The sequence below is a fragment of the Ornithorhynchus anatinus genome, chromosome X5 (assembly GCF_004115215.2).
Source record: "Ornithorhynchus anatinus isolate Pmale09 chromosome X5, mOrnAna1.pri.v4, whole genome shotgun sequence".
Taxonomy (NCBI): Eukaryota; Metazoa; Chordata; class Mammalia; order Monotremata; family Ornithorhynchidae; genus Ornithorhynchus; species Ornithorhynchus anatinus.
Window position 1 is genome coordinate 53,518,272 of NC_041753.1, and position 17,640 is coordinate 53,535,911.

At 53.8% G+C, this 17,640-nt stretch overlaps 1 protein-coding gene and 1 long non-coding RNA gene across 2 annotated transcripts in view; one reads left to right on the forward strand and one right to left on the reverse strand.

Moving 5' to 3' along the window:
• Positions 1-512: 512 nt before the first annotated feature.
• LOC114807882 (serine/arginine repetitive matrix protein 1-like) lies at positions 513-6,480 on the reverse strand. Its single transcript, XM_029054662.1, has 4 exons — positions 6,448-6,480; positions 5,276-6,131; positions 3,105-3,268; positions 513-1,132 (listed from the first exon to the last, which is right to left on the reverse strand). Exons 1-4 carry the CDS (start codon positions 6,478-6,480, stop codon positions 1,115-1,117), a joined length of 1,071 nt encoding a protein of 356 aa, XP_028910495.1. The 3' UTR covers positions 513-1,114.
• A 961-nt stretch (positions 6,481-7,441) lies between these two features.
• Positions 7,442-17,640, forward strand: part of LOC114807933 — a 33,535-nt gene continuing 23,336 nt past the window's right edge. Inside the window, exon 1 of the long non-coding RNA XR_003755932.1 lies at positions 7,442-7,628. This is a non-coding gene — a long non-coding RNA (uncharacterized LOC114807933). The remainder of the gene's footprint in view (positions 7,629-17,640) is intronic.

The window sequence follows — 17,640 nt, forward strand, 5'->3', positions numbered from 1 at the left end:
AATGGAATTTCAGTGCCAAATTAGGGTACTGAGTTCAAGTGCACTTGAGCGATCATCTTTGAAAAAGATCTTTCCACTTCTTCATCACGTTACTTTCTTTTTTAGATCTTTATGAATCGCGAGTCCAAAGTTCACGGTAATTTTTCATGTCAATTAAATTCTCTCATCTGTATAATTAATCCACTTCCATGGGAGGAGAAAGAAGCCCATTTTCTGCATGCGCCGAAGGAAAAAAACACCTCCTTATAATTATCCTAAGTTGATGTTGTTTTACATTCTCTCATACCACTTACTTCTCTTTATTGTGGAAGGAGTCACTAAATTAAGTTTCTGACAGTGAGTTGGAGAAAAATTGCCGAAGAATGTATTTAGCTGAAATCCCCAGTTGAGAAAGAGCTCCTTAAAAAAAAAAAAAAAATATTTAGGTACTTTTATACGAACGGTAAATGAATTATCAAATTTTATGCACAAAGACCGTTTTTTCGGGAAAAAAAATACGACGCGGGCAAATCTTCAGAATTTGTAACCGCATTTATTTACAACCCGGTAGCTGACGCCAAACGGTACAAACTGTACGTAACGCTGAAAAACATTCAGTCGTGAAAGGGGGTACTGACAGATGCAGTTTAAAAAGTTACTGGGGGTATTATGATTCTTAGGAGAGGTGAGGAGTTTGACAGGTTTTTAATATACTAGTGAAAATACGAACCGAACGATACCCCAGGCAGGCGCTTGAATGCAAGTTTTCTCTAGACCCTATACAGTCATCACGAAAGGCGAGAAAAATCAGTAGGCCACATTTAGGAAGAGCAGACCAAAAGCCACGGCACAATTCGGGAACAAAAATGAAAATACCGGCATTTGAAATACCGAATATTGGTTTAAAACTCTCAAAATCTCCTTGTTCTTATTAACGTTTACTCTTAGGGTGTATTCATTTCCTTGTAAAAGGAAAGACCCACCAGCCCAGTATTATTTAACTAATTCATTACTGTATGAGAAGAGTTCATTTCCAGGAGACGTTACGATTTCTTTTTTTCGTCGTCGTCGAACAGACTGCGCTCAGGGCACGGCTCTTTACCCTTAAACGTTGGATAGTGTGCTCACGAATTAATCAGTCACGTTGAAAATCCTGTTCACGCCGTACAAAGAAAAAAAAAAATCACAGGAATTTATCGTCAGGATACCATTAAACCCGGCATCCTACCCCCCCGAAAATGGAGAAAATGACCAATACGTAAGGTTTCGGGAGACAGCAAAGGAAAACAAAATATCCTCCAGTCTTCCAGAGGCATCTGATGGCAGCGCTGCAAGAGGAGAGACTGTGATTTTCTTAATATCATCATTTAGATCGAATATAACGATCCTATCGGGGGTCTTTCCGGGTACGGTCGGCTCTGTCCTGTCGTCGTAAAAATATTTACACAGAGAGAGGGTGGAAGCGGTCGTGGTGTGGGCCACGGACTCCGAGCTCATAGGTGATACCCAGGTGGTGACTGGCTGGGGAGGTCAGAGCACGGAGAGGGCCAAAGAGCCGGAGTCAAAGCTGGGAAGGGGAAGAGCCGTGGGCAGGCAGATCTGGGGCCCGATCGCCTGGAACTACCCGGGGAAGAGAAGAACGACAGAACCTGCCGCCGGACGGAGCGGGGAAGAGGGAGAGAGTCCGCCAACAGCTTACGCGAGAGCAGGTTTAATCGTCATCGTCGTGGCATTTAAGCGCTTCCCACGTGCCAGTCACCGTACTAAGCGCTGGGCTAGCAAATGGGGTTGGACGCAGTCCCCGTCCCACGTGGGGCTCACGGTCTCAATCCCCATTTGACGGATGAGGTTGAGAGGCACGGAGAAGTGAAGCGACTCGCCCGAGGTCACCCAGCAGACAAGCGGCTGAGACTTCCGTAGAATCAGGAGCAGAGTCAGCGGGCAGGGTCGGGGCCTGTCGGTCAGTCGATCGTCATTTATTTATCGAGCATCTAGCGGTATAACGGTCCCGCCCCCCCCCCCCCCGCCCCCACCGCGAGTCTACAGCACTTCCGCGGCACCCCCGGACCTGGGTACTTAGACCACTCCCCTGCTGCAGTCAATCACTCGTCATTTGCACCTACTGAGCGCTCACCGCGCCCAGAGCACCGGAGGCCCATCGTGGGCAGGGAACGCATCTGCCGATTCCGTCGTACTCTCCCAAGCGCTTAACAGTACGGAGCTCTGCAGGTAGTAAGTGCTCGACAGACGCCAGCGATTGCCCGTACTACGCGCTCGAATATAAGAGCCGGTAGACGCATCCCCTGCCCACGACGAGCTTACGGTCTAGAGGAGAAGACAGACATTAATATATATCACGTGCGCACGTACGGAAAGGCTGTGCGGCTGAGGGTGGGGTGAGTAAAGGGTGCGGATCTAAATGCCGAAGGAAGGGCAGGGAGTGAAGAGGAGTGGGAGAAGAGGAAACGAGGACTTTGTCCTCTGGGAGGTGGGATTTTTAATAAGGTCTGGAAAGGGGAAAGAGCGACCGTCGGATCCGAAGGGGGAGGGAGTTCCGGGCCAGGGGCAGGGCGTGGGCCGGGGGTGAGACGGACGAGACAGAGGTACCGAGGTTGGCGTTGGAGGAACCAGACGTGCAGGCCGGGTCGTAGTAGGAAATCAGAGAGGTAAGGTAGAAGGGGACAAGGCGATCGACTGCTTTAAGGACGACGGTAAGGAGTCGGATACGGAGGCGGACGGGCAACCACCGGAGAGTCCGGAGGGGCAGGGAGACGCAGACCGAACGACCCTGTGGAAACCCGATCCGGGCAGCAGTGGGAAGTACGGAGGCAGGAAGGTCAGCGAGGAGGCTGAGGCGGCGGACAAGGCGAGACGGGACGAGCGCCTCGGTTGATGAAGCGGCAGTCGTTTGGACGGAGAGGAGAGGGTGGATTTCGGCGATGTCGCGAAGGTCGAACCGACGGGATCTGGTGACGGCGATCACGTGGGTTGAATGAGAGAGGCGAGTCGTGGAGAACGCCCGAGCCACCGGCCCGTGCAACGGGGAGGGTGACGGTGCCGTCTGCGGCGACGGGAGAGTCGGGTGGAGGACGGGGGGAGATGAGGGGGTCTGTTTTTAGACATACTAAGTCTGAAGTGACGGCGGGGCATCCGAGAAGCGACGTCCCGAAGGCAGGAGGAGATGCTAGGTCGCACGGAAAGGTCAGGGCTGGAGAGGTGGATTCGGCAATCGTCGGCACGGAGACGGTCGTCGGGGCCACGGCGGCGGGCGAGTGCTCCGAGGGAGCGGCTGCAGATGGAGAGCGGAAGGGGACCCAGAACTGAGCCCCGGGGGACTCCCGCGGTTAAGGGGAGGGAGGCGGAGGGGGAGCCCGCGAAAGAGACGGAGAACCAGGAGGGGACAGCGTCGACGAAGTCAAGGTTTCCGGGAGAAGGGGGTGGTCGACGGCGAAGGCGACGGAGAGGTTCATTCATTCAGCAGTGTTTATTGAGCGCTCACTCTGTGCAGAGCGCTGTACTAAGCGCTTGGAATGGACAATTCGGCAACAGATAGAGACCGGCCCTGCCCAGTGACGGGCTCACGGTCTAATCGGGGGGAGACGGACGGACAGGAACGAGACAACTTAATCACGGTAAATAGAATCAAGGGGATGGGCACCTCATTAGCGAAATATATAGGGTAATAAAAATCTAAACAAATGAGCGCAGTGCCGAGGGGAGGGGGGGAGGGGGAGGAGCAGAAGGAAAGGGGGCGTAGCTGAGGGAAGGTGAAGGCGGAGCAGAGGGAGCAGAGGGAAAAGGGGAAGCTGGGTTAGGATGGAGTGGAGGCCATCTGACCCGGCGAGAAGATTGGTGACCTCCGAGAGGGCGGTTCTGACGGGGTGAAGTGGGTAGAAGCCAAATCGAAGGGAGGCAAGGAGAGAGAATTGGAGAGAAAGCGGAAGCAGCGCTACGTTTACCCGTACATACGTCCGGACGTCTTTATGTACGCAGGGCCTCGGAGATAGGGCCCCGGGCCTGGGAGTCAGGAGGACCCGGGATCTAAACCCGGCTCTGCCGCTCATCTGCCGCGTGTCCCCGGGCCTCCGTCGCCTCACCCGCAGAAGGGGGATCGGGACCGCGAGCCCCACGTGGGACGGGGACTACGTCCCGCCCGGTTAGCTCGTCTCTACCCCAGTGCTTAGAACGGCGCTCGAGACGTCGCAAGCGCTCGCCGAGTGCCGTCATCGCTCTACCGCTTACCCCGCCCGCTACGCGTTTTAGCGTCTCTCTTCCCCGGGAGACCGTAAGCTTCTCGAGGGCAGTGATCACACCTTATTAACGCCACCGTGCTCTCCCGGCACTCGTCCCAGTGCTTCGCTCGGAGCGAGTGCTCGATACATCAGTAAGCTTGATCGTTTTTATCACGACTGCCAGAATTTGCCACGGGAGCGCAGGCCCCTCAGGTTCAGTCACGGCTGAGGCTAACCGGGTGGAGGCCAAAAGGTAGTTTCTCTAATTTCTGACAGTCGAAGCCAGGGACGAGAACATTTTTGGCCCGAGCCCTGGGTCTGATGACGTGTGGGGCTCGGGCTGCGCCCCTAAACCCGTCCTCCGCTCGGCCGACCAAGCGTCGGTCGAGCGTCTGACGCCTGCCCAGCACTGTCCTAGGCACTCAAGAGACTACAATACAACCGGTACCCGTGATCGCTGCCCTCAAGGAGTTCACCATCTATCGGGGGAAGACAGACACTAAAGTAGATTACGGAGAGGAGGGGGCAGTGACGATACTCGTTAAGCGTTTACAGTGTTCCGTGCTCTATCAAGTGCCGGGGTGGGTAGACAATCTAGTCTCCGTCCCTCCTGGGGCTCAATTTTCGGGTGAGGCGAGCCACGGAGGAGATACGGGACTCGCCCAAGGTCACACGGCAGGTAAGCGGCGGGGCCGGGATCGGAACCCAGGTCCCCCGACGCCCGGGCCCTTGCTCCTGCTTCTCTATAAAACAAGTGCCTACGTGCCACGGGGGGGGTGGTTAGGAGTTCTCGAGCGCCCAAGAGAACAACCATCGTGGTACGCGTTAAGCGCTTACTCCGTGCCAAGCACCGTTCTAAGGGCTGGGGTGGATACGAGGTAGACAGACGAGGTCACCGAGGCCCAGAGAAGCGGAGCGGCCCGTCCGAGGTCACACGGCAGACGGGCGGCGGAGTCGGGATCGGAACCCCCGACCCCCAAGCCCGGGCTCTTCTCACCGAGCCACGCCACGGGCGGCCGACACAGGAGCCGCGGGGGATCTGAATCGGGGAGATCGGAATTTACCTGGGGGAGGTTTCGCGGGAGGTGCGATCTGAGGACTTCGAAGACGGGGCGAACCGCGGTCCGTCGGATACGAAATCGGAGGACCGGAAACTCCTCGCGGGCAGGGGACGTCTCTACCGACACTCTGATATCGTACCCTCCCGGGCGGTGAGCGCCGTGACCCGCGCGCGGCGAGCGATCGATCGATCGTATCCACCGAGCGCCGTACCGGGCAGTCGGGAGGGTACGACACGACGGAGTCGGGAGACCCATTCCCGGCCCGCAACAAGCTCGGGCTCAACGGATACGATCGGACGATTCCCGGCAGCGGGGGAGGTGCGACCGAGAGGATGGCCGCGGGACAGAGGAGAAACCCGGCGACTAGGGCGACGCTCGGCCGTTGCCGTCCGGTCCCGATAACCGTGGTATCCGTCGAGCGCTCACCACGCGCCGACCGCCGGGGCGGATACGAGAATCGGGTCCCGCGTGGGGCTCGCGTTCTAAACGGGAGGGACAACGGGAGGCGAACTCCCGTCCCGTAGGCGGGGCGCAGGGAAGCGGCTCGCCCAAGGTCACGCGGCGGCCGAGCGGCCCCCGACTCTCTCCACCGGGCCGGGGGCCCGGGGGCCGATCCTCCCGCCCGTGAAGGCGGGCGGCGCCCGCGGGGTCGGGGAGGGGGGAGGCGAGTCCGGGAGCTCCCCCGCGGCCCGGATTCAAAACTCCGTCGAACCGAACGCGGTCCTCGCGCCTCCGTCGGCCGCCACCCGTACGGCACGGCACGGCGGGAGCGGGGGCGGGAAGGGAAGGCCCAACTAGCTAGCCGGTGAAAAAGAGGGGACTTTGGGTTTCCCGGAGCTGCGAAGTCGCGGGAGGAGGCCTAGGGCGACGAGGGGGACGGGAGCGACGCGAGGCCCGCGGCCCGCACGGCGACGACGGCCGACACGGCGTCCGTCGAGCGCCCGCCGTGTGCCGTTCTGAGCGCCGATTCCAAAGACGTCTACGTCGCCACGGTCCCCAGTTTCCCGGGCCCGGCTCCGGCGGAAAGCCGGCGGGGGCGATGCGGGAATCCCTGTCCGCCCCGAGATCGCGTCGGCTAATCCCGGCCGAATCGGTGCGGTGGTTTTCGAAGCGATCCCCCCCCCCCCCCCCCCGTGCACGCACGCACTCGGGCGGGTTCGGTTGTGGGGAACTACCGCGGCGAGCAGCCACCGCGGGATCGGAGACATCGCCAAGTGGCGACTTTTCTCGGGAAGCCCCTGAATAAACGGCACCTTCCACCGCCACCGGGCGTGACCCTACGATCGAGGTGGACCCTCGGGGCGTTTTAGGGATGAAGACCCGGCTCGAATTCCACTTTAACGGCCGGCGGGGATGACGGCGCCCTTCGATCCGACACCCCCACCGGAGAAGGCGACTCCGGGGCGGGCGTAGGAGGGAAGGTTTAGGCCTCGCTTCTCCCCGGGCTCGGCCACGTTGGGGCGGGGGGGGAGACACCGGCTCCTCCTCAGCCGGGTACCGTTTCTCTCTCTCCGTCGGCGTTTGGCCCCGGGCCGGCGGGAGGAAGCCCCTCCCATCCCCCCCTCGCTCGGCCCTATGCCCCTCTAAAATGGCGGCCGCTGAGGGGAGGGGGGGGGGGGGAAGGGGCGGCGCGAGCGAGGAGGTGGGGGAAGCGGAAGCGGCTGGCCGCTTTCATCCAGCGCGGGCTCCGGCCGCCGACTCTCCTCGCCGAGGAGGGAGGAGGCGGCCGGAGCGCCGCCGCGCCACCAGTCGGAGAGGCAGGCTCCATCCGGGCCCCTCGAGGCCGGGCCGCCCCGGAAGTGACGTGGCGGGCCCGCCGGCCGGCGCTCCAGAAAACACCTTCCTCCGCTCCGGCCCCGGCCGTATCCTCCCCCCCCCGCCCCCGGCCCGACTCGGCCGTGCTTCCTCCCCGAGGCGCCCTCGGGAAGGGCCGAGAAGGCCCTGGAGATCGCCCTCGCCCCCCGCTCTCTAACGGCCACGGGCCCGGCCGTCGGTCGGCGGAGGGCGGATCCGCCCCTTCCGGCGCCTCGCGCTCTCGGCCTCCTCCTCCCCCCCCCCCCCCCCCCCGGCGGGGCCGTATGCGTGAGCGTGTGCGTGCGCCTGTGCGTGCGCGCGCGCGCGCCTCCCTCTGTGTGTGTGTGTGCGCGCGCGCGCGCGCGCGCGTCTCCCTCTCTCCCTCTCTCTCTCTTTTGTGAGTTATAGCAACCGTTGCCTTGTGAATCAAGCGCCATAGTCACCGTAGTCCTGGCGACTGTTACCCATCAACAACAACTACTCCTCTCCTCCTCCTCCTCACCACCACCATCTCCATCACCCGCCACCGCCACCGCCACCGCCACAATAATCCACGGCCAAGGTGAATATTATTCTATATCTACATGTGTGTGAGCGTGTGTGTATGTCTCCGTCTCCGTCTCTCTCTCTGCCTCCTCTCTTTCTCACACTCTCTCACTCTCTTCTCCTGCCGCTGTCGCTTCTTTTTTACACCCGGGGGGTCGTTTGCTTCCGTTGGGGTCTTCCCTCCTGCCGGGCTTGTTTACGATCGCTATTTACTGCCTCTAGATAGACTAGGATGTGTGTGCGAGTGCTGCTCCCTCCCTCCTCTCCGGTTGCACTTTAGGGATGGAGTGTGATCTCCGGGGGTAGGGGTGTGGGGGGGGGGGAAGGAGGCGAAATTCCGTTTTTGATTCGTATGGTGGGCATTTCCTTAGGGCTGCGGAAGAGGTCCAGGTGAAGCGATCAGTTTTGTGCCGGGGTGGGGGGGGGGGGTTTCCTTTATGTTTCCTGCTTCTTTCAAATCCCCAAATAGGCTACAGTGTGGCAGGAGGAGCCGGAGAGGGGTTTTTTTTTTCCCCCTCTTTCCTCCCCCCCCCCCCTCCCCGTTCACTTGTAGGGCCTCGCTGTGGATTTTGTTATTTCTGAGCTCAGATATCTGTGAACTTTTCTCACCTCCCGTTTCCTTCATGATCCCCCTTTCGTGGCTTCGCGGTAAACAGGTTTTTCCTCTTTAATCACCATCGGTTTCATTGTTTCCTTTTTCTTTTAAAACTGTATTTTCTTTGTGCCGCAAAGAGTCTTAATATCCATTCGGCACTCTTCCCTCCCCCCCCCCCCCCCCCATCCTCCCTCACTCCTTCCCCTCACACTGAATCCAGGGACCTCTTGGTTTTGCCCTTGCTGCTGCTAGGAAAGAGAGATATATTTGGAAAAAAGTGTCTTTTTTGGGGGGTGGGGGGAGGCTCGGGATTTAAACCGGATGCAGAGCATCTGTGATACTTCAGTTAGTAGTTATTGACAGAGCCTTTTTTTCCCCTTCATTTGGAGATGGGAGGGGTGGTAGTGAGGTTCCATTTCACTTTGATAAACCTCCCCATAGTGGAGGGAGTCAGTCGTTTTCACCGTGGTCCTGAGACTTTGTGTGTTATCAACAGGGAAAAGACAGAAGAAAACACTGAGAACACTGAATCCTATGTGTGACAGATCTATACTTTGAGAGATTTTTTTTTTCTCCCCCCCCCCCCCCCACACCCTGTTCTTTTTCCTCCGAGAGTTGAAATTGAAGTCAAGTTGTTCATAAAGAATGTATGAAGCTCCTCAACTTGAAACGTGTGTATAGTCCATTTTCTTGGTAATTGGTAGACGAGCTCCACGAATTTATTGTTTTAGCAGATTCTCTTCATTTACTTTTTTTTGGGGGGGGGGGGAGGGTGGGTGTCGGGACCTTGAGAGAGAGGATTCTTACCCTGGAAATCTTTTTATTCGGCTCTCTTTTAGAATCAGTGTGAAGTCAAAGAGCAGGGCTGATCTGTAGAGTTAACTCGATTTCACAAAATGCAGCAGACTCCCTTGAAGTTGCATGTAGTACGTTCCGACTTGAATTAGCTGGATTGACAGAAATGTGATGATGCCTTGCATATTTGTCAGTAGACATATAATTTGCTATTACGATTGTGCTTGTATAGTTTTCCAATTCGAAATTTGCGAAGGTCTGATTTGAATACATTTTGGCTCCTCATACCGAATGCCCACCGAAAGATATTGATTTATCTGACGGAGCGACCTCTGAAGAATGTGTCAGTATTAATTATTCTGGGGATCGTCAAATGTAGAACAGGTTAAAGAATGATAATGTCTAGGTGATGCGGGGTTTTTTTTTCTGTTTTGCAAAATGTAGCTCCTTTTGGTAATTTTCCTCTCTTAACCTGTTTTCCTCTACAATATTATCTACGGTTGAGGATGCTATGTATTTTTTCCTCTCCAAGAGCTCACGTTCTTTTTGGATTTATCTTTCTATGTCGAGAATCCCGTATTATTTTTTCCCCCCACCCCCGTTCCGAGGACTTGCGAATGCCTCAAGGTTTTCACAGGGTGAGGTTCCCCGCTTCCTATAGCCTTCACCTAGACAAAACTATTTTTGAAGTTAATTGGAGTTTAACTTGCATTAGGAAGGAGCCTAGTCTTTCTGCCATTTACGCGTGAGGATACCGTGTGGCACACTCTGCTATCAGATCACGATTTATTGTTTTAATTTGTAGGGGGCAAAAGCTGTTGCTTTCTCATAAGGAACCGTCGTGCGTGGTGCATTGGTTGTGAAACCTTTGTACCCCTCAGACAGCCTGCAAAATGCCTTTTCAGTGGCACGTTGATAGGAGGCAAAACTTTCCGAGGTAGAAGAGGACTTCCTTAGCTAGGTGAAAAAATATTCTTCTTAAAAGTATCTTCAAGGAAGGTGCTTTGAGTCCCGAAAGTGTGGCGGCCTCTTTTATTTCACCAAAGTGGGAGCGTTGTACACGGTGTGTTCGCCTCACGGACTGTAGGAGATAATAGGGCTCGCAGTATTTCATTTCTCTCCCTCCCCCGCCCCAACTCAATATTTCTTTGGCATCATGCTTTTAAATTTCCCCGCACCCGTGGCTTTTAGACCCGAAAATACTGGTGAATCAAGTCACCCTTTTAAAACTACGGTGATTTGGTTAAAAAAAAAAAAAAAAATCCACCCGTGACTCAGTTTTCATTTTAAAGTCTCTGAGATTTGGCTTTTTGGGGCGGTTTGCCTCCACGGTTCCACCGGTTCCATTAAAATAGAATGCATAAAGAGTTTGGGCTATGTGCCGATAGGTAATGAACTGGAATCCATTAAGTGCAATTTTAACATACTTTACATTCACATTTTTCCCATTCTTCTACTTTTATAAAGATAGAAGGAAGAAATGGCTCTCGTCTGCAGCATTTACCTTTTTACGTTAATTTCTACGTTTCGGCGTAGTGTGGGTCCCTTTTCTTTTGTTTTCCTTATACGTTTTAAGCAATACAAAATCAATCCTGTCCTCTTGTGTTAAAGATACAGACTCAGCATTGTATTTGAATACTTGGCATGTGTTTCTGATTGATACCATTTTTCATCATTCTCTTTGTGTCTATTAAAACCTTTCTCGCCTTTCGAAAATGGGAACGAGTGCTCTTTCTTTTGGACTTCGAACAGAAGAAAGCAGCAGGTGGACTGTGGACATCTCACTTGACTTCTTAAATTTACACAACTTTACATTTATTTTACATTTCCCGTGTTTATTTTGCCTCAGGAAAAGGGGGTTTGGGAAAAGAAGAGCGCACGATAGAGCGAAAGCAGAGCAGTAGCAGAGGCAAACTTGGAGCATTGAAAGTGGAGTGTTGTTCTGGATAAAGTTCTGGTTAGAGGATACCGTATGTAGCCGTAGTGAGAATGCTTAGGAACAAAGGTTTTAAACTAAGATCGTGATTTTTGGTTTTGGGTCAAGAGTGGGAATGAGAAATCGAGTCTGGTAAAAACATGACATCTTTATTTTTAAAGCACCCTCCCCCTCCGCCCCCCCCCCCCACTCTACTTCCTTGTTTTCCCTCAGCTGAATTATTTGCTGATTTGCATTATTTTTATAGGCTTAGAAGGGTTGCGATGAACTTGCGTTTTTCCCTCTCCTCTTCTCACAGGTGCACAGTGTTCCCATATTTTGGAAATCCAAGATTAAGTGGATTTGGCTAAATCTAGCTTGTTAGGGACAGATGGCAGTTTTAAACAGGTGTCACTTTCATTTCTAGTGCATTGTGTTGGGACTTCCAGTGGCTCACAAAAGGGCTGTCTAAAGCAGGTGGCATCCTTTCCCTTTGTCATTAGCAAAATCTACTTTCCGAGCTAATTATTTTCCCAGGGAGTGGGTACTTTTTAATACCAAGTAGATTTTCGTAGGCTTTTGGAACTGCTCTGATCCAAATGCACTGATGCTCGACGTGGAAAAAAAAAAAATTCCTATGATCCGTACTCTTTTCTAAAAGGCGTAATTATTTTCAGGGATATTTTAAAACTGCTCCGGAGCATGTAAAAATATATTCGCAAGGACTCTCGCCAGCTTCTGTTCAAAAGGTAAATTTTTCAGAGAGCAAAACAGCTTCCACAGATTTATTCTAAAAGTAAAATCCTGTTACCCGGACAGGTGGCCTTTAACTTTTCCCCTGCCAAGCCACGACTTGTCTTTATTATATCTCGAATGGTGGATGAATCGGTGAAGTTAGGGCACAGGACTTGACAGATGTATGGTTTTCCTCCTTTTGCAGTTGAACGTTAAAATACAGTGTTTTCCCTCACCTTAATCGAAGCTCTAAAGAGGAGCGTGAAAACGTTATTTTTTGAAAAGAGGAAAACTAGTGTTGAATTGACCCGAGGATCGACTTTTTTTTTTTTTTGCTATCCGTAGCAGAGTTTAATAAAACAGTGACTACCCATTTCGAAAATTTTACATTTCTCAAAGCAGATGCACCAGAGGGTGCTGTGCTATTTAGAACACACAACTGTTACTGAACAGCATGGACTTATTAGGAAATAGATTTATAACCTCGGTCTTTATGAAAGACAGTTTGTTTTTTTTTCTCCCGCCCCCCCCCCCCCGAATTATATGTCCCCTCGTGGGGCAGGCTCGTATTTACTTTCTAGTTACTATGTCACCGAAAAATTCTAATGTAGCGGAGTAACTGATTTCGCCAAGGCCACTCTGTTAGCGCGTCGTATTTTTGATAACAGAATCGACTACGATCAACTTATTTTCTGATGCCTGTGCCTCAGATCGTACGTCGGGGAATCCACATTAGCTTTACGCGGTCCCGTCAGTGATCATCTCAGCAGCGTGACCTATTTGGAGGGGTTCGCTAGTTTTGAAGTAAACGTGTCAAAATCACCTCATCCTCTGCATTTCTAAATGCTAGGAACGGCCCGGTACCTCCGACGTTCCCTATCTGAATAGAATAGCCGAGACGTGCTTCAGAGCGACTCTGCCTCGAAAACATTTAGTAAGCCCGTTATAAGCCAAATTCTTTAGTCAACTAAGAGAATAAATATATTTGGTTTTTCGATTCACTTCACCCGACCCCCCAGCAGGCTGGGCTATTTTGTTGGGAATCTTCCGGCATCCCTTCCAAGTTTGCCATTACTCATTCATCAGTCGGAAGGCCCTAGTGCGAGGAGGGGTTTTCACCCCCAAATGTGGAGCTTCCTACTTTTCCCTCTGTCTGCATCTTGTTAGGAGACAGTCAGAATAGCCCTTGACTGCTCCTGTTCCCTTGCAGATAATTTCGGCATTCCTGTACACCTGTACCTGAAAAAAGATGACTTCGGGGCCCCCAAATCGTCTCGCGTTTTCTTTCCAACCCGTTACTGGTGCCCGGCAGGTACCGTAGTCTTGAAGTATGACGCCAAGAGAACTCGCCGGTTCTGTCGTGGTGGCCTCCCGTTTGACCGAGCCTTCCTAAGGCGTCTCGTTTTCGTGTCTCATTTGGGTCCTGTTTCCGGTCGAGGTCACACCCCGGACGGGGCGTAGAGGAGAGAGCACGGGCCCGGGAGTCGGAAGGCCGTGGGTTCTAATCCCGGCTCCGCCACTCGTCCGCTCTGTCACCTCCAGCGGCTCGCTTCACGTCTCTGGGCCTCGGTTACCTCATCTGTAAAAGGGGGATTGAGACTGTGAGCCCCACGTGGGTCGGGGACGGCGGCGTCCAGCCCGATTTGCTCCTACCCACCCCGGCGCTCAGTACAGTGCCCGGCGCAGAGCAAGCGCTTAATAAGTACCCCTAAATACCAATGAGGATCAGCCCTGAGGTGCAGTTGAAATGAACATAATTACGTCAGGCACCTCCCCGAAACAGCTTTTTAAATAAGGCAGGGAAAGGGTAGCTTACGGTACGCGAACGTGTTGAACACTTCCGAAATTGCGGTAATGAGTCATTTCAGAGTGCTTAGGCAAGATGCGAGCTCCGACCAGGGGCCTAGTAAAGGCATCTAGAAGTAACCGTGTTATTGGGCTCCCTCTCGACGTATTGGCTAATGATCAGATGATCTTTTCCTAGATGATGTCTTATTGAGTGGTGCAATTTCAAGGGAACGCGCCTAACGTTTGAGTTCTATGTTTCTGAATATCTGGGAGCCGGGGGAGTGAATCTTTTAGAAATTTTTAGTCTTGGAGTGAGGAGCATGTCTGTGCAGTCCTTCAGCTTTACACGAGGTGTCTATATGTGTCTTTCTCAGATTGGCAACGTGATCTGTATAGCCCACGGGGAAGATGGACCCGACAGGGTTTATTGTCTGCTGTGTGACGTTTTAATTTAGCCTTGAGATCTCCAATGTTCTGGCTAAAATTTTCGGAACCCTCCCCGAGCCCGTCGGTTCCAACGCCGGTGGTATCGGAGCTCGGCCCCAGTCAGCCATCTGGGCCTGACCCAAGTCAGGTTCCAACGATACGGGGGTCCGTACTCAGTTCAGCAACCACCCAGGCCTGATCTCATTCCTGGGAGCCCTAGGAGAGGAGAGAAGAAGCAAACCCTCACATGTCCCTCCACAGGCCTTCCCCGACTAAGCCTTCGCTTCCCTTACTCCCTCTCCCTCCTCTGTCGCCCTTGCGCCCGGATCTGTACCCTTTAAGCACTTGATATTCACCACCCCCGCCCCCCCCCCCCCCCCCCGCCCCCAGTCCTGCAGCATGTGTGTACTTGTCTGTGATCGATTTCGGTATCCGTCTCCCCCTCTAGACTGTAAACTTCTTGTGGGCAGGGAGTGCGTCTCCCAGTTCACTTGTATCGCACTCTCTCCCAAGTGCTTAGTACGATGTCCCGTGTTCCGCGGTCCCCGGGGGCTCGTAAAACTTCCACTCCTTGCGTGATTCATCGCTTAGGCACAGCCGCCCTCCAGCAGCCACAATTCCCGGAAGCAGCGGCCCTTCCTGGCCCGGCCGAAACGGGGATCGGGTCGGGGCGGGGGAGAGACCGTACGCGCCCGGCAACCTGTCCCCCGGCCCGCGTTCCCGTGGGTTGGGCCGAGCCGACACCTGGGAGTTAGCTCTCCGGGTCCGCGCCGGTAGAACTCGAGGGTGTGAGTTGAGACGGCGTACCAGATTGAGGAACTCGTTTTGGGAGATGTGAAATGTACGCTTCAGATCCGTAGATCGAAAGAGTACAACGGTCTCCCCTCTCGATGTCTGTCGGCCAGTCTCTGGAGGTGGAGATCAAGCAAGCCGAAGAGTGAAGGGGACCGCAAGGACCCCTTCTTAAACCGGAAATTGAGGGACCCCGTTCTGGGAAGCCCCGTGGCTGTATGGTCTCCCCAGTGACTGCACTTCAGAATTTGTCATTGGTTTTCGGCCGGCCGGCCTCCGTAGGCGATTTGGGCCGGTTCCGAGGGCAGACCGGAGCTTTGATGAAACCGGGGGCCTTTTCCGTTCTGCCCTGTGCCGGTAGAAGGGACGTCGGATTTTTTTAAGAGGACCCGGGATCCTATCAACTCGTTAAACCGCCTCCGGAGCTTATCTGGGTATTTCTTTCTTTATGCCCAGCCTGAGCACTGGTGTGTGTATATAGATGCGTTCAGGTGAACGTTAAATTTTATCCATTCTGCCTCTGCTGCTCAGGAACGTTTCTGTGCCTGCCCGCCCCCCCCCTCCCCCCCAACCCCCCGTTAGATTGTAAGTTCCTTGTGGGCAGAGAACATAACTTGTGCATCTCTTTTGCCTCCCAAGCACCTATTACAGAGCACTGCCTCCAAAAGACGCACCAAACACCGTCACTGCTATCAGGATGTGAAGGAAGGAAGCATTTCCGTGATTCCTGAGGTTAAGCGACACATTCTGCTACGTCTCCAGTAGAATGCCCTGCTAGATTGAAAGCTCACCGAGGGAAGGGCTCACGCTTTCTAGCTCTGGTGTTTTCACCCAGGAGCTGAGTATAGCGCTCTGCCTCCAGGCACTCGATACGTGCTTTCCGTTGATTAGACGTCCAGTGACTCTCCAGCGTCTTTTGGAACCTCCGTTGGCCTTTGAGGCCTCGAGGATAAATCCCCGATGGGTAGTTGATTTTCACAACTAACTGTGGCGAGCCTAGTTTGAGTGTGCAGTAAATAAACCAGATCGTGTTCAGCTAGCCCAGGTAGCCTCAGGCCACATTTTAAGTTTCTTAAGGGTCATCCAGATTTCAGTTTGGCCAACTTGAATTTGGATACGGCTACTGATACTTCCGGTATACCCCTTCGGGGCCCAGAATGACGTCCTCGCTAATCGGTCAGTCGACGGGATTGACCGAGAGCTTCCTCATGAACCGAAAGAGTCTGTCAAGTTTTATAAGTTCCTGAGCCGACTTCCAGGGAGTCCCTTTTGCTTTGAGAAAATCTCGTTCACTCTGCAGGTGATCCGTCTCGCGGTTCAACTGGTCTTAATTGATGAAATTGACCCAGCCCGATATGCCCACCAAGGGGCAGGCGGGTACCGGACGATGCAGCTGGGTTATACGGCTGTATCGTAAAGGGTCATTTCACGGGGTATGTCTTCCCATAGACGTGCATGCACCGCGGCTTCCACGTACGCCGCTGCACACATTTAGGGGTAGTTTTTTAAAAAAGGAAAGTACCCGAGTGGGATCGGAGGGTTGAGACAGTGGAGGGAAGGCAGGTTTGGGAGGCGGGGTGGGGGCTGGAAAACTGTTGGGACCCAGGTCGGGAGCAGGAGAGGAGTGGGGCGAGGAGAGGGGGAGACCGGGAGGGAATCGACTTATCCGAAATGACGGGGCGTGATATCCGGGGCCCGGCGTACGGTTGCCGTCTCTTAATTCGGCAAATAGCGCGGGACTGCGTCCGAGGTTGCGTGAACCGTTGGGTGGCAATGACCCGGGATGTGCTTGACCTAAGCGTGTCTCTCAGAAGCCTGTGTGTATTTAACCTTTACCTGATGAGAGGAAGCAGTGGTGCAGATGGGCCTAAATGTTTATTTTTCCCATCTCCGCTTCGCCTTCTGGTTTGTCTTGGCCACAGTTTGTTTTTCCCAGATGAATGATAAGGAGGTAGATAGAAAGCAACTGGACTTACAAGCCAGATTTGCCCTTCCCTCTATCACTGCTCACACTTTTCCCGTTCCTCCCGGGGCCCCTCTAGACCGTCAGCTCGTTGTGGGCGGGGAAGGTGACTACCAACTCCGTTCCGTATTGCCCTCTCCCGAGGGCTTGGCTCGGTGCTCTGCCCGCGGTAAAGCGCTCAATAGATAGGATGAATTGATTGATAGAGGACATGACCGTTCTCTAAACCATCTCTCCTCCCTCTAGAGGGTGAGCTCCTGGCGGACAGGGAACGTGTCTACCGACTCTGTCACACTGTACTTTCCCAAGAACAATATCCTACTGAGGTACCGCGCTCAGCACACAGTGAGCACTCAGTGAATGCGATCGATGGACTGATCGAGAGAGCACAGAGATTTTCGAGACATACACTGTTGCTTGTTTCTGTGCATTTTTCAGTAGTGCTTTTCTCTTCGATCGGCGCCTGCATTTCTCAGACGCCTTCGGAGGATTGAGAGCGCCGTGATCATCTCCCTTCCCCTCGTGAATCTTACCAAATCTGACCATCTAAATCGGGTTGCATTTGTTCTACATTTGAATTATAGGCATGGGCACCCTCTTCCACTCCTGAATCAGTCGAGCAGTGGTAGTTATCGAGTGCCAACTGCGTGCAGAGCACTGGACTAAGCGCTTGGGAAAGCGCAGTGCGGCGGTTGACGTGAGCCCTGCCCACGGGGCGCTTAAAGTTCACGGGGGGAGACAGACCTTAAAATAAATTGCAGATAAGGGAAAGAGTGGAGGGGAAGAAGAGGAGACTGTGAGCTCGTAGTGGACGGGAATGTGCCTGTCGTTATATCGTACTCTCCCAAGCGCTTCGCACGCGGTAAGCACTCAGTAAATGCGACCGAATGAATGAGTGAGCGTAAGTGCTCTTGGCCCGGTAGGAGTACCAAATTGACTGAGGGCTACACCAGTAAATGCGTAGGGGAAACGAGGGCTCAGTCAGGGAAGGACTCGGGGAGGGGATCTGATTAAAGAAA